This window comes from Seriola lalandi, unplaced genomic scaffold, assembly GCF_002814215.2.
Source record: "Seriola lalandi dorsalis isolate HSWRI2012SDOR001 ecotype SW California unplaced genomic scaffold, Sedor1 jcf7180002054748, whole genome shotgun sequence".
In the NCBI taxonomy this organism is placed as follows: domain Eukaryota; kingdom Metazoa; phylum Chordata; class Actinopteri; order Carangiformes; family Carangidae; genus Seriola; species Seriola lalandi.
The window spans coordinates 5,454,535-5,468,068 of record NW_019525301.1 but is presented as its reverse complement, the minus strand read 5'-3'; the positions used below and the strand labels follow the sequence as shown (position 1 = coordinate 5,468,068).

At 40.5% G+C, this 13,534-nt stretch overlaps 1 protein-coding gene across 1 annotated transcript in view; it reads right to left on the bottom strand.

The window, feature by feature from the left end:
- The window catches only part of nfasca (neurofascin homolog (chicken) a), a 104,737-nt gene that overhangs the window by 60,139 nt on the left and 31,064 nt on the right, over window positions 1–13,534 (bottom strand). The window contains exons 3-4 of the mRNA XM_087178878.1: window positions 10,103–10,277; window positions 1,296–1,313 (exon numbers count right to left, since the gene is read on the bottom strand). Coding sequence (XP_087035004.1) covers window positions 1,296–1,313; window positions 10,103–10,196 — 112 coding nt within the window. The 5' untranslated portion in view covers window positions 10,197–10,277. The remainder of the gene's footprint in view (window positions 1–1,295; window positions 1,314–10,102; window positions 10,278–13,534) is intronic.

The window sequence follows — 13,534 nt, the reverse complement described above, 5'->3', positions numbered from 1 at the left end:
TTAGACTAGTTACAGTGTCAACAACATCACATGCGCATACAGCAGAACATGTACAAAAGAATTCCCAGATTAAAGTTTGTGTTCCCTAAAGCAAACTGGTGGGGTAATGTGTGTCCAGCAGAGTGTGTTGAAGGTTCTGTAAACAAGATTTGAATAAAAATTACAGCAGCAAACAACTATTTTCTATGTAATGATATAAGAGATTCTCTGGTCTTTGTTTTGGTAGTCAGTGTGGTGGCACATGCATGAGTCTCCTGTTAAGAGGAGGACTGGCTCAGATCCTGGTCCGCTGGTGGACGGTCAAAACATCTATAAAGTCAGTATCTTTAGTGGCTCCATCAGTGTTTTACCTGCCCCATCAGTGTCTTTACTGGCTCCATCAGTGTTTTACCTGCCCCATCAGTGTCTTTACTGGCTCCATCAGTGTTTTACCTGCCCCATCAGTGTCTTTACCGACTCCATCAGTGTCTTTACCTGCCCCATCAGTGTCTTTACCGACTCCATCAGTGTCTTTACCTGCCCCATCAGTGTCTTTACCGACTCCATCAGTGTCTTTACCAGAGCCATCAGTGTCTTTACCTGTTCTATCAGTGGCATTGATGCAGCTGGTCCCAATTTCTGTCCCAGTCTGACCGTGGAGCCAATACTGGTCTTGTTTACTGAGAGGAGAACCCTATGAGCTGCTACAGGGTCCAGCTGGACTCAGAGCAGGTTTTACTTCTCCTCCATGTGTCAGTAACTTGATGATTCATAATGTTACATATCTGTTTTCATCAGTGATGGCTCTGCTACAGGGTCCAGCTGGACTCAGAGCAGGTTTTACTTCTCCTCCATGTGTCAGTAACTTGATGATTCATAATGTTACATATCTGTTTTCATCAGTGATGGCTACAGTAGACATGATAACATTAGCTAACTTACTGATACCCTTATTATAAATGTATTCAGCAAATGTTGCTAATGCTAGTTGGATGTCAGCATTGCTGTGGAGCATATCACAGATTGCGTTTTGTTGGCTCTCATGTTCACAGGGTAACTTTATTCAGTTGAGCTTCTTGGTGTGTGTTTAGTGGACACATTCACTGGTGGGCACAACACCATGCTGAGAACGTGAAGGGAGGGGAGGTGTGGTCTAGAGCAACATCTACTGGAAATGACAATCGATTACAGAACCTTTAACCTCTATGGAACAGGAGTAATCCAGTGGTGAAGTGTGTAATGTTGCCTGTGTCACTGCAACGTCACAAACTAGAAGTTGTAAAATTAGTAGCTGGGACAGAAACATCAACACTTACGGTCTTGCAGGATCTTTGCTGTTAGTCCAACGTAAAGCCAAAGAGAGACAAAGAGACAGATGGACAAATGGTGACGTGATTGTTAATCATATTAAAGACATAAAAACATCTGTAGTTCTATGTATATTCATCCAGTTTTCATGTTATTGTTCAGTGGTTCCCAACTGGTGACGTCAATTTTCAGTGGGTTGCTAACAGATTTAAAAAATATTGCCCCCAGTAGTTTCAGTGCTCTTAATAAGCCTGAATTAGCTGTACCTACTGTTTAAAGATGGAGTAGGTAATCTGGAAGATGTTAGCCTGAGTTAGCTAGATTTTGAAAGTATCCAACAGAAAAAAAACTCCCACCCCCTCCCTTCAAGCTTCCCTCCAAGGCCACGCCCCTGAAACACACCAACGCACACTGCTCAAATGCACAAGAGAGAGAGAGAGCGAGAGAGGGAGAGAGGAACGTAGCTGTGATTGTCGTTGTGATATCCCAATACGGAGTGAGTTATTCACAAGTAAGACAACATATAAGATTACCATAATGAATATAAACAACCAACATGACTGTAGCTCGTACTCAATGTTTGGTAATTTTTTGTTGGAAATACAGTTAGATGCAATAACTTATTGCTGGCTAGCTAGTAGCCACCTACAGTAAGGTTATATAACAGGCAAAGCTAGAAACATCAACAAGTTAGCTACGCTACTAATACTCAGTTAGGTATACTACTAGTATAGCTAACGCTTGTCTGACACTGAAACAGCTCGGTCATGCAGCAGTAAGCACGAGTGCACGGCCACGTTACGCGCAGGCACGCTAGTGAGGTTGGCGCAAAGGTCGGCCAGCCAATCACTGCATCTGGGCCGAAGGCAATGATTGACCTGAGTTTTTACAGCCCTGTGACTGACACAGAGGGTCGATTTATTTTGGTTTTTTCAGAGCATTTCATTTATTCATTGCTATCGGGATATTAAGAGAATTTAAAGAAATATCACAAAAAGCGTTTCTGAAACAGATTACCTACTCCGGCTTTCATTGCTGCTTTTCAGCTTTGATCACTTCCTCATTTTATTGACTTTTAAGCCCCAGTTGTACAACAACACTGTCTCCGTACAGCCAGACGGTTTGCTCTCACTGACATGATCTATGAAGACTTTGACTTGATGTGTAATCTGGATTCTGATGCTGGACCAGTTGAGGACGACTGTTATCTATATTAGTTGTTATAGAAGCGAAAGAGAGAACTGTGATCTACAGAATGAAACAACGACTCACCTGTAAGGAGATCATCATCAGCAAGGAAGAGAAAGACAACACATGTTAGAGTTTAGCTTGTACATCAGACACTGTCATACAACATCATACTGTTTATTTCTGTCAATCAATTAGTAACAAAAAGGACACATAACTATAATAAGCAAAATTTTTAAAGCTTCACATGTGTGACTGTATTTGTGAGACCAGAACATGAAGTTTCAAAGGCCTGCTATGAGATCCCTCTCACAATAACAGACACAAGACAGACTAGAGATCTAGTGGTGGTGAGTTCAGCTTCTCTGGATGGACTGAGGCTCACTGCTGGAGAGGAAACAGTTCATTTCATTTCCTCTCTCTAAGTTTTTGTTGGTCTGTACGTGCTTCATGTGCATATACGACTGCGCAGTGTCGTCTGAGGTGGTAACTGTGGTGTAGTGTTGGTGTCAGTGTCCAGTCACTCTTTAATCCATGTTCAATATGATTAGACAGGCTTTTATTGTGTTAAATCACAGCCTGAAATAAAGTGCTGACTGACAACAACAGCATGAACAAAGAGAGATCTGACACTGCAGTATGTGAGGTCACATACGTGTTAAGCTACAATGACAAGAAATGATTCAACTTGAGTACAAGGTAAAAGAACATCTGACCGAAGCAAAACACGTTTACTGTGTAGCTCTTTGCTATACAGAATACAAGCGTGAGGCTCCTTTCTCATTTACTTGTGTGTGTGTTGTCCTGTATATGTACTGAATATGTAATATGTGTATGTACATGTAAAATGTGTCACAACCACTATAAATGAGGCATTGTGGTGCTACAGAGACTCCTCGGTCTCATGTTTTCAAGATATAAGGGACAAACCTGTTCAGACCTGTTCAGCCCTAACACACACATTACGAAGTTTGACCTTGTGTTTGTGTAGCAGTTACAGATCAGCCTGTAAGATGTGAGTGTGCATGTACACACATTTACATCCATGTCACCTATACAACCTATTCACTGAATTAGAACAGTCTTCATCGTATGCCCTTTAGACATTAATATGTAGAGTTGGAGTGTGTGAACATGTGTGTGTGTGTGTGTGTGTTCTGTGGGGATGTGTGGACAGCTCCCATCGATAAAGGTCAGGAGAGCAGTTTGCTGTGAAGCAGATCAGACATAAAGAAAAGAGGGGGATGGGTTTTCTCTTCCTGAATGAAACCATCAGCTGTGGAGCATGTGGAGCCGTTCTCCACGAGGGGGGTGGGGTTAATATGTCATAAAGCATCATTTTGTGATACAAAAATGGGATTGTGTGAAGAATGGATCATTATCCATTGTTGGCTTTTCGAGGTTCACTTTATACCCAACACTCCAACTACTAGAAACCAGAGTCAAATGTCTTTGATGCACAAACATAGTTTGTCTGATTGTGATTCTGATTTTGATGCTTATTGACCAGAAATTTAAAATCCAGCTCTGCAATGATGTTTAGACTGAGGTATGTTATTTCATCCAATTTCAGACAATGTGGAAGAGGTTTCCATGTATTATTATTATTATTTTCTTACGTATATTTTTTAATGTAATTTATTGGCTTTATTACTACTGTACTATGTACATTTTTTTTTTTTTTTTTTAAAGATTTGTTTTATTAATAGATGCTCTTACAGGATGTTTATGGTGACCAAATATGTTACATTGAGATTTTTCGTATTTTTCACAAGGAACACACATAAATGTGTAACCTTACTGGCACAGCATATAAGGATCATTTGTGAACATCAGAAGCGAAAATCAAGAAAGGAAAGAAAATAAATAAATTTTTTAAATAAATAAATAAAATGATATAATAAATAAATAATAGTAAATAAAAATAAGTAAATAAAATGAAAACAAAACAGAAATATTACTTGAACTTTTCCCGGCCCACCCCCCGCCCTCCTCCCTAGTATGGCTCTTAATTTCCTTTCATTTGTGTACCTACACAGTACGGTTTGTACATACACCCATCTGTATACATTCCTAAAAATTCAGTAATCAACACATTTCTCACAACAATACATTAGGAACCTACAGTCTGAAGCCGGTCCAGGAGGGCTCCCACCACCACGGTCAGTCGGGGTCCAGAGAAGGTAGAATGTCTATGAAGGGGCCCCAGATTTTTTCAAAGGCTGCATGCTTCCCTCTTACATTATACATTACACATTATATAGGAATTTGAAGAAACTATATTTAGGAAGATTTAATTTTTCATTTAGTTGTTGGAAATTAGCAAATGTATCATTAATGTATAGATCAGCAACTGTTTGGATTTTTCTATCCCTCCACCCCTGCAATACTGAGTCAGCGATATGGTGTGAGATGTCAGAATTACCCCACAGAGGTGTCCTTCTAAGAAAAGAGATATTTGTATCCATTCAGTATTATTGAATTGTTTTTGAGTGAGGCTAAACATTTATTTGTACCTATAAATGGAACATCCTTTAAAGGTATAGGGTTCATCTCATTTTGTTCAATTGGAACCCATCTCACCTCACTGTTCTCTGCTTGCAGCCAGATGCAAATCGATCGATACTGAGAGACAAGGTAATAATTCCTAAAGTTCGGTAGGTAAAGTCCTCCCTTTGAATATGGAGCCTGCAGCGAGATGAGTTTGACCCTAGGATTTTTCTTTTGCCATATAAAAGGAGTTATAATTTTGTTAAGCTCTTTGAAGAAACTCTTGGGAACATTTATAGGGAGACATTGGAATAGGTAAGTAAACTTAGGCAAAATATTAATTTTGATAGTATTAATCCGTCCTATGAGAGACAATGGAAGATCCATCCATCTCTGAAGGTTAAGTTTGGTTTGTTCCAATAATTTTATATAGTTCTTTTTAAATATATGTCCATCTGATTTGCCAATTTGTATACCCAAATATTTGAAACCACTGTTGCACCATTTCAATGGGTCAGTGAGAGCTCTAATATTGTTGTCCTGTATATTTAGTGGTAGAATCTCGCTTTTAGTGTAATTTAATTTGTATCCTGAAACTGCACTATATTCTTTGAGACATGTCAATAGTGGAGGGACTGATGTGTATGGATCACTTATATACAATAAGAGATCATCTGCATATAAAGAAAGTTTGTGTTCACTTGTGCCAAATTTGATTCCAGCTATGGAGATGTCGGAGCGAATAGCGATGGCTAATGGTTCGATCGCTATTGCGAAGAGCAGGAGAGCTTGGACAGCCTTGCCTGCAGCCTCTGGATAAGGAGAAAGTGTTAGACAGGACATCATTTGTTAAAATATTAGCTTTGGGAGCATTAAAATGTGTTTTGACAGATTGAGCGAATTTCTCTCCAAAGCCCATAGCCTCTAGAGTCCGAAAGAGAAAGCTTGGTTCAATCCTGTCAAATGCTTTGTTTGCATCCATAGATAATATTAGCATAGGATTTTGATTTTTTTGAGCAGAGTTCAGTATGTGGAGATGTTGACGTACATTATCTGCTCCGTGCCTGTTTTTAACGAAGCCTGTTTGGTCAGCGTGTATTATCTTTGGTATAACGTCTTCCAATCTGAGGGCTATTAGCTTGGATAGTATTTTATAATCTGCATTTAAGAGACTGAGGGGTCTATATGAGTCACATTTTTGTTTGTCCTTACCCGGTTTTGGAAGCAGTGTGATTGTTGCAATCTCCAATGATTCTGGTAGTTTTTCATTTTCTAGAGCTTCTTTAATCATGTTCGTGAGGGGGGTCAGTAATTTTTTTGAAAAGGCCTTATAATATTTTACAGGAAAGCTGTCTGGCCTGGGACTCTTGTTATTTTGTAAGGAATTGATGGCTTGAACTACCTCCATTTCTGACATCAAGCAGCTCCCTATCCTCATCTTGTAATTTAGGAAGGGTTATTCCATCCATAAATCTTTTTGCTCCAGTATTTTCAGCATCCTGCCCAGTTTTATATAGGTCTTCATAAAATTGTTTGAATTCTGAGTTTATGGATTCTGACTTGTCAAGAAGTCTGCCATCCTCTGTTAATATTGAGTGTATGAACTTATCAGATGTTTCTTTTCTAATTTGCCAAGCCAAGAGTTTACTTGTTTTGTTCCCAAATTCATAATAGTGATATCTAGTTCTGGCCATGGCTGCCTCTTCTTTGTTGGTACATAGGTTATTATACTGCATTCTTGTTTTTGTTAGTGTATTTAGGTGTTCTTCCTTTTTTGGTGGCTATATAGTCCTGTTCCAGCTTTTTAATATCACTTTCCAGTTTAGTTAGTGTCTCCCTATTTTTTTTTACCTTGTGGGCACTGTATGATAAAACGTGACCTCTCATATAGGCTTTAAGAGCCTCCCAAATATTGGCATGTGAGGAAGAATTTAAATTGGCATCAAGAAATATTTCGATATTAGTGGTCATATATGAAATACATTCAGGGTCTTTTAACATGTAATTTTTAAACCTCCACCTACGGGTTGAGGGCTGTGGGGTATTAATCATCCAGGAGAGTTTGATGGGATTATGATCTGAGAAGGTGGCTGCTAAATAGGAGCATTCTATCACTGTGGATGCCATATCTTTCTGGCACTAAGAACATGTCAATTCTAGAGTGTGTATTATGTGTTGGTGAAAAGAAAGAAAAATCCTTCTGGTTTGGATAAAGATTTTGCCACACATCGATTATACCTAAGTCTTTCATACCTTGGTTCAGTGCTGTTCCCACTTTTGATAGTGAAGTTGTTTTAGGTGATGATCAGTCATAAATGTGGGTTTAGGACCAAATTAAAGTCTCTGCCCGCCACACATTGACCCCCTATTGTAGCCAGTTTCATAATCAGGTTGTTAAAGAACACCGGGTCATCATAGTTAGGCCCATATATATTCACCAAGGATATTTTGTTCCTATTTATTTCACAGTCTACGAGTAAAAATCTACCGTTTTCATCCTTCTCAACTGAATTTAATTTAAGGTTCAGGCATTTATTAATGAGTAAGGCAACACCTCTTGCTTTTAAGGAATAGGAGAGTAGAAAACATTACCCACCCAGTTCTCAATTTTGTCAACTCGGTCACGTGCATCTTTAATATCGTCTTCATTTGCGCTCACTCGCGTCTCGATCTCCTCGACCTGATCCGACAGCGTAGAGAGTGAGGATTCAATTTTCGTTAGCGTTGTTTGTATGTCGGCTGTTTTTTTTGTCAATATGTTTTGTGAGCTCTTCTTTATTTTCTTGAATAGCATCAAGAAACTTGCTGAATGATATTTCCTTTTCCCCGTCCGCCATGTTTCTTGTGGTCACCGCGTGAGAGAGTCGTGATGTTTCGGTAGTTTGTCGAAGGTTGTACCTTGCCATACACAAGTTTTCTTAACGGCGTCGCCTCTTGCAATCAGTTCAAAGTTATGAGAGGTGAAATCAGGATAAAAGGCAGAAGCTAGGGCCTACCACCACCGAGAGCTCACGAATAAACGTCTGCACTCCTCCGCTGCATCCGGAAGTTTCCCTATGTACATTTTGTTTTTCATTATTTCTTGTGTGCATTGATCTAAAATTCTTTATGGATAGGGGTCGCACAAACCCAGAACCACAGCAAAAAGGTTACTACAGTATTACTACAGTATTACAGTATTACAAAGTTACAACGTGCTTCACTAAAGTATAAAACGAAAGGGAAAAAAAGAATAAAACAGTTATATAAAATGAAATGAATGTACACAGAGAAGATGACTTCTTTAAAGAAGGGATTTAAAAGCAGAGGCATCTATCAAATCTCCTCTCAGCAGGTTCTATGGATCATTCCAGAGCCTTCAGTCACCATTCAGCCTGTGGAAACAACCAGCAGGACACTATCAGCTGATCCAAGATGGCACCCACCCTCATATGGAGTCAGTAAACTCTTAATTGAGTAGAACCTTAAAGTCCACAATAAGATTTTTAAATCAATATCAGGAAGCTAATACAGGGAGGCCAGATGACACACAAATTCAAGCTGTCACAGCTAGTAAAGTTTGATTGATTGATGTATTGATTGACCAGTGGATTTTGAAGCTGCTTTTACAGATAAGACAAAGAGATGAGATCTGATCTGAAATGCCAACCCTGAGTTGTGAGTCTTTCTGTCCTGTGTGTCTAAGAGTTGATCTTTCTAGAGAGGACTTACTGATTTAAATGAAACTTTCTCAGAAATAAATCAATCCTGACAATCAGATGATCTTGGTGTGGAGACTCTATCAGGGACACGTCACTGGGTTATAAGGGTATTATCCAAATGGTCTTTGTTAGGCAGTGTGTGTGTGTGTGTGTGTGTTTGTTTGTGTGTGCTTCAGATGACTTGAGCATCATAAGTCGAGGGTTGAAAGGTTGAGCTTATAAAAAAACAGCGAGAGAGGCAGGGTCAAAGGAGGGCAGGGACACAGAAGAAAGAGCAGCTGTAGGTGTGTGTGTGTGTGTGTGTGTGTGTGTGTGTGTGTGTGTGTGTGCGTGTGTGTGTGTGTGTGTGTGTGTGTGTGAGGGAGCCACCCAGAGTGACACCCTGTTATCCAGAGATATGAACCAGTCTGTTTTCATGGGCAAATGTGACTAATGTGATGAGCACTCAGCTCCAGCTGCACACTCATGGTTACAAATTTAAAACTAATTAAAGTTTCACCTGCTCTAAAACCTGCATTATTTTTCTTTATTACATTGAAATGAAAACAGGTTTATTGAGTGAATGAGTCTTGAAGCAAAAAGTTAATTCAGTTGATTATAATAAAGAATGACCAGCAGCAATATTTAATAGCTGACATGTTGGTGATGATAAGATCATGAATATAAGGTTAAAGAAGTTAAAGGTTAGAGGTTAAAAGTTTGTATATAAAAACTTAACAGATCTCAGTTCAGTACTGCGCTGACATAAAGTCAAGGCCCTGATTGAACCATCCGACATTTGTGATGTTTACATGATGTTTCTGTTGACATGTTTGTGATACTACAGTGTAGAAACACAGTTTGAATGTGACTCGCAGCCAGAGCGAGAAGGCGAATCAGCAGACCTCTAACATGTGGTGACAGCAAAAAACTATATAAGAAAATTTCACTTCAGACATTTATTATACATTTATCTACTATTTTATAATATAGATAAATATATATATCAGGACCAATGTTCAAAAACAGATGATCGCAGGTAGTGTTGGTCAGGAACTTTGTTGTCTATCAGATACCTCTCTCTCCACCATGTTTCCTATCTGTATCTTCACTGTGAACTCACAAAAATTATGTAATGGACTTGAAAAACATGTCTCACTTGTGTTAAATTCTATAATTGTCTGCCCCTTTACTAAAAGGCAAGAAGCATCAGCTTTTAAATTGACGAGGCAAACTGGAGCAGCTTCCCTGTTCAGTGTCAGCAACACACAGTTCACACAGGTTTACACAGTCTGACACCACATGGGATAGATCTAATAATTAGCTGTATGCTAGCATTGTTAGCACAGTTATAACCCTATCCTAAACTGCCCTTTAACCACATTAACTTTGTGTTGTGTCTACATGTGCTGTAACATACTGATTATAGCGGGTGTGATGATTGACAGCTGACTTACCGTCTTGTGGGACTTCAATTGGTGTTGCTTCGTGCCACAGTAGCAGCAGTAATGACATGACAGTCAGGGCCGCACGCCCATCCTGCCCCAACATCTCTCCCCCTTTGATTGGCTCACCTCTCCCCTCGCCTCTCCTGATTGGCTAGACAGTTCTTCTGACAGCTGCACAGACGACCTGTGAGCGCAGACGCAGAGACAGATGGTTAGGATGGAGACAGCACAGTAGACCGTACAGTATATGTACAGTAGACAGTGTGTGTGTGTGTGTGTGTGTGTGTGAGAGAGAGAGTGTGTGTGAGTATGTAAAAGTGTTCTGGCACAAGAGAGTGTGTTGACTCTGGCCTACATTCACAGCTGAGTCCCTGTGGCTCCCCACAAGGAGCAGCCTGGAAACTAAGGCAGGGGAGCTCTGATTCCTAAGGTGGATCAGGCTCCAGTCACAGGGAAACACAGACTGTCAAAATGTGGAGCAGGAACTGGGATGGAGACTTTATTACTGGGACCAGCTCATCAGTCTAATCTCACCAGTGTCTTTGCAGCAACATTTAATATCAGATTTCTTTGGTTAGTGACACAATCTTCAAGACGCTCACAGGTCTCATCTCTGTGTGAATGAATAAACTGGAGATGTCATTCTATCAAATCATCATTGAACAAATTTAATAAACACAAGTTTTTCTTCATTTGATGCTGAATACTTGATTGAATGCAGACTGATGTCTTGAGAAGTAGAGAGCTTTTTGCCATGGATGCAGAAAATGAAGACAGGAGGCAGAAGACCAACAAAACCAAAAACCAGAGATCTGAGTCAAAACTCTAATTTTCTGTCTTATTAATACATCAAAAGCTGTGACCCTCTCTGCCTTCTCTCTTTTCACCATTTCCTCTCATCCTGTTTCTCTTCACTTTTCTTTTCCCTCTCTACAGGAAACAGTTGAGCAGCAGCCATCGTCCTGGCTGCTCCACTGACGAGTTTTAAGAAAGCCAATGATGAGATACAATAAAATAAGATTTAGAAAGCTATAATAACATTAGCAAAATACATACAAGAAAATTAATTATAAAATAACAGATAAAATCAAATAATTTTTATGCTAGGATACTTAGCGTCAATACTTCAATGTTCAGTTATTTAATAGTTCACACCTGCAGAGACAAATGAGGTGAGATTAGCAGTGTACTAGGTGAGACTTTATAAACCTCTGAGGTCAAACTTGAGTCTTGTTTGATTTTGTCAAGTCAATTCTGAGATCCTCACTTTCATTACACAAGTCTGACTTGAGTCCAAGTCATGTGACCTTAGTAGCATGGTTAAAACTACAAAACTAACACGACACTGTGTTACCACCTGAGTAAAAGTTCAGTTCCTGCATGTCAGGCCTCCATATCCTTTCACCACAGTAAAATGGAGGCTACATTCATGTTTCTCTACAGTCAGCCACCAGCCTGAGCTTTCTAATTTACCCCCCACCACCTCCACATGGCAGCCAGGTCTGTGGACTAGCAACTACATCAGGACCACCAGCCCACTGTTAATCCCTGTCCCCCACTATGCTGCCCTCCCCCACCAGGATCCCTCTGCTCAGAGCTGCAGCAACAGGAAGAATTAAAAATAAAATTATGTGGGAGTGTGGAGGTGGGGGTTTGGTGGTGCTCAGGGCGGGTTGGCATTTCAGGAAAATGATGGTGAGAAAAGTGACATAACACAAAGCTCTGCTGAGGAGGACTGTGACTGCACTGGACACACACACACACATACACACACACACACACACAAACCTTCTTCTGATTATAATTTATTACCTCTGCTGTATAATGAATGACATGAAGCACAGCAGCATTATGGACTTCCATTAGGATAATGTTTAGATTGCTGTGTCCTGACGACAACGCAACATGTTTCCCTCACATTGTCACAGCAACACAAATTAACCACAAACACAGTTAGTGTTAGTTTGATCCTGTTCTCTTTAAACTGTGAGCATTGGAATAACACAACAGCTTTTTGGCCTGAAGGCAGTTGTCATCACCCAAAACCTGCAAACACCTACCACACACACATTATGCAGAAACCATCTGGTGGCATGTCGATCCCACTGTATTCAACTAAACAGCTAATCTGCCCCTGGGGAGCTGAGATCTCTGCATGGGCCGAATGAGGAGCCAATCACACACACACACACACACACACACACAAGAGAAAAGGAACTGTAGAAGAGATAAGAAGAGGAGCACGCCACTCAGTTCAATATAAGCCTTTAGAGAGAAACCTGATTTAAATTGCAGAGATAGAGAGAGGGAGGGGCGGAGAGAGAGCGAGAGAGAGCGAGAGGGAGGGAGAGTGAGAGGGAGAGAGAGAGGGAGAGTGAGAGGGACAGGGAGAGAGGGAGAGAGTGAGAGAGAGGGAGGGAGAAAGAAGGAAAGAGGGAGGGAGGGAGAAAGAGAGAGAGACAGCAGTAGATCACCAGTGAAGAGCAGTGAAAGCTCTGAAATAGGTCAGAACTTCTCTCCACGTGTGGAGGCCTCAACAACCTGCAGTACATGAGAGCTCACACTGAGACGCTGAGGCTGACACACTGAGACACTGAGACTCTGAGACACTGAGACACTGAGACTCTGAGACTCTGAGACACTGAGACTGAAACACTGAGACTCTGAGACACTGAGACTGAAACACTGAGACACTGAGGCTGAAACACTGAGACTCTGAGACACTGAGACAAGAAAAAGGGTCAGTGAACGTCACATACTACACAAAAGCCTGTGTTGTCATGGATCTGGTTCAATGAGAGGAGCTTATACTATTATTATTCCCACTGTCAGTTACATATAAGAGTGGAACACAATATTAGAACTAGCTCGGATAAACACAGTCAGTACAACACTGATCTAGAACCTGACTTCATATCAGTTCAGGGTCAGTTTATACACAACACTTACATAGATAAAGCTAGACTGAGGCTTAGACTGTAAATAATCACACAATGTTGACTTTTACTATGCTCAGTTTCAGGTGAGGTTTCACAGCACAGATATGAAAACAACAGCGGGTCAGTGAAGCTGAATTTAGTTCAGATTGCAGGAGATTTGAAGGGATTGTGGGAGTTATGGGAAGATTGAGGTGAGAGATCTGAAATGTGAAAAAGCTTTAAGATTTATACTTTACACAGAGAAAGCTGGCAACGGGCAGACTGAGGCTTCTCCTTCTGAACCTTCACAGGGCAGCTTCCCTTCTTACTTATTAACCATTTCATTTTTAGGGAGCAACCAACCACGTCGCCAACGGGACCAGAGCATAAATAAATGATGTCAAACTAGGTGAGAAATGGCAAACTCTTGCATCTAGGATCACCACTGAGAGTCTGAGTAGTCTGGTCCGGTTTGGTTTGGCTCCTCTAACTCTGTAGAACTCAGCTGCAGGTTGTTTCACAT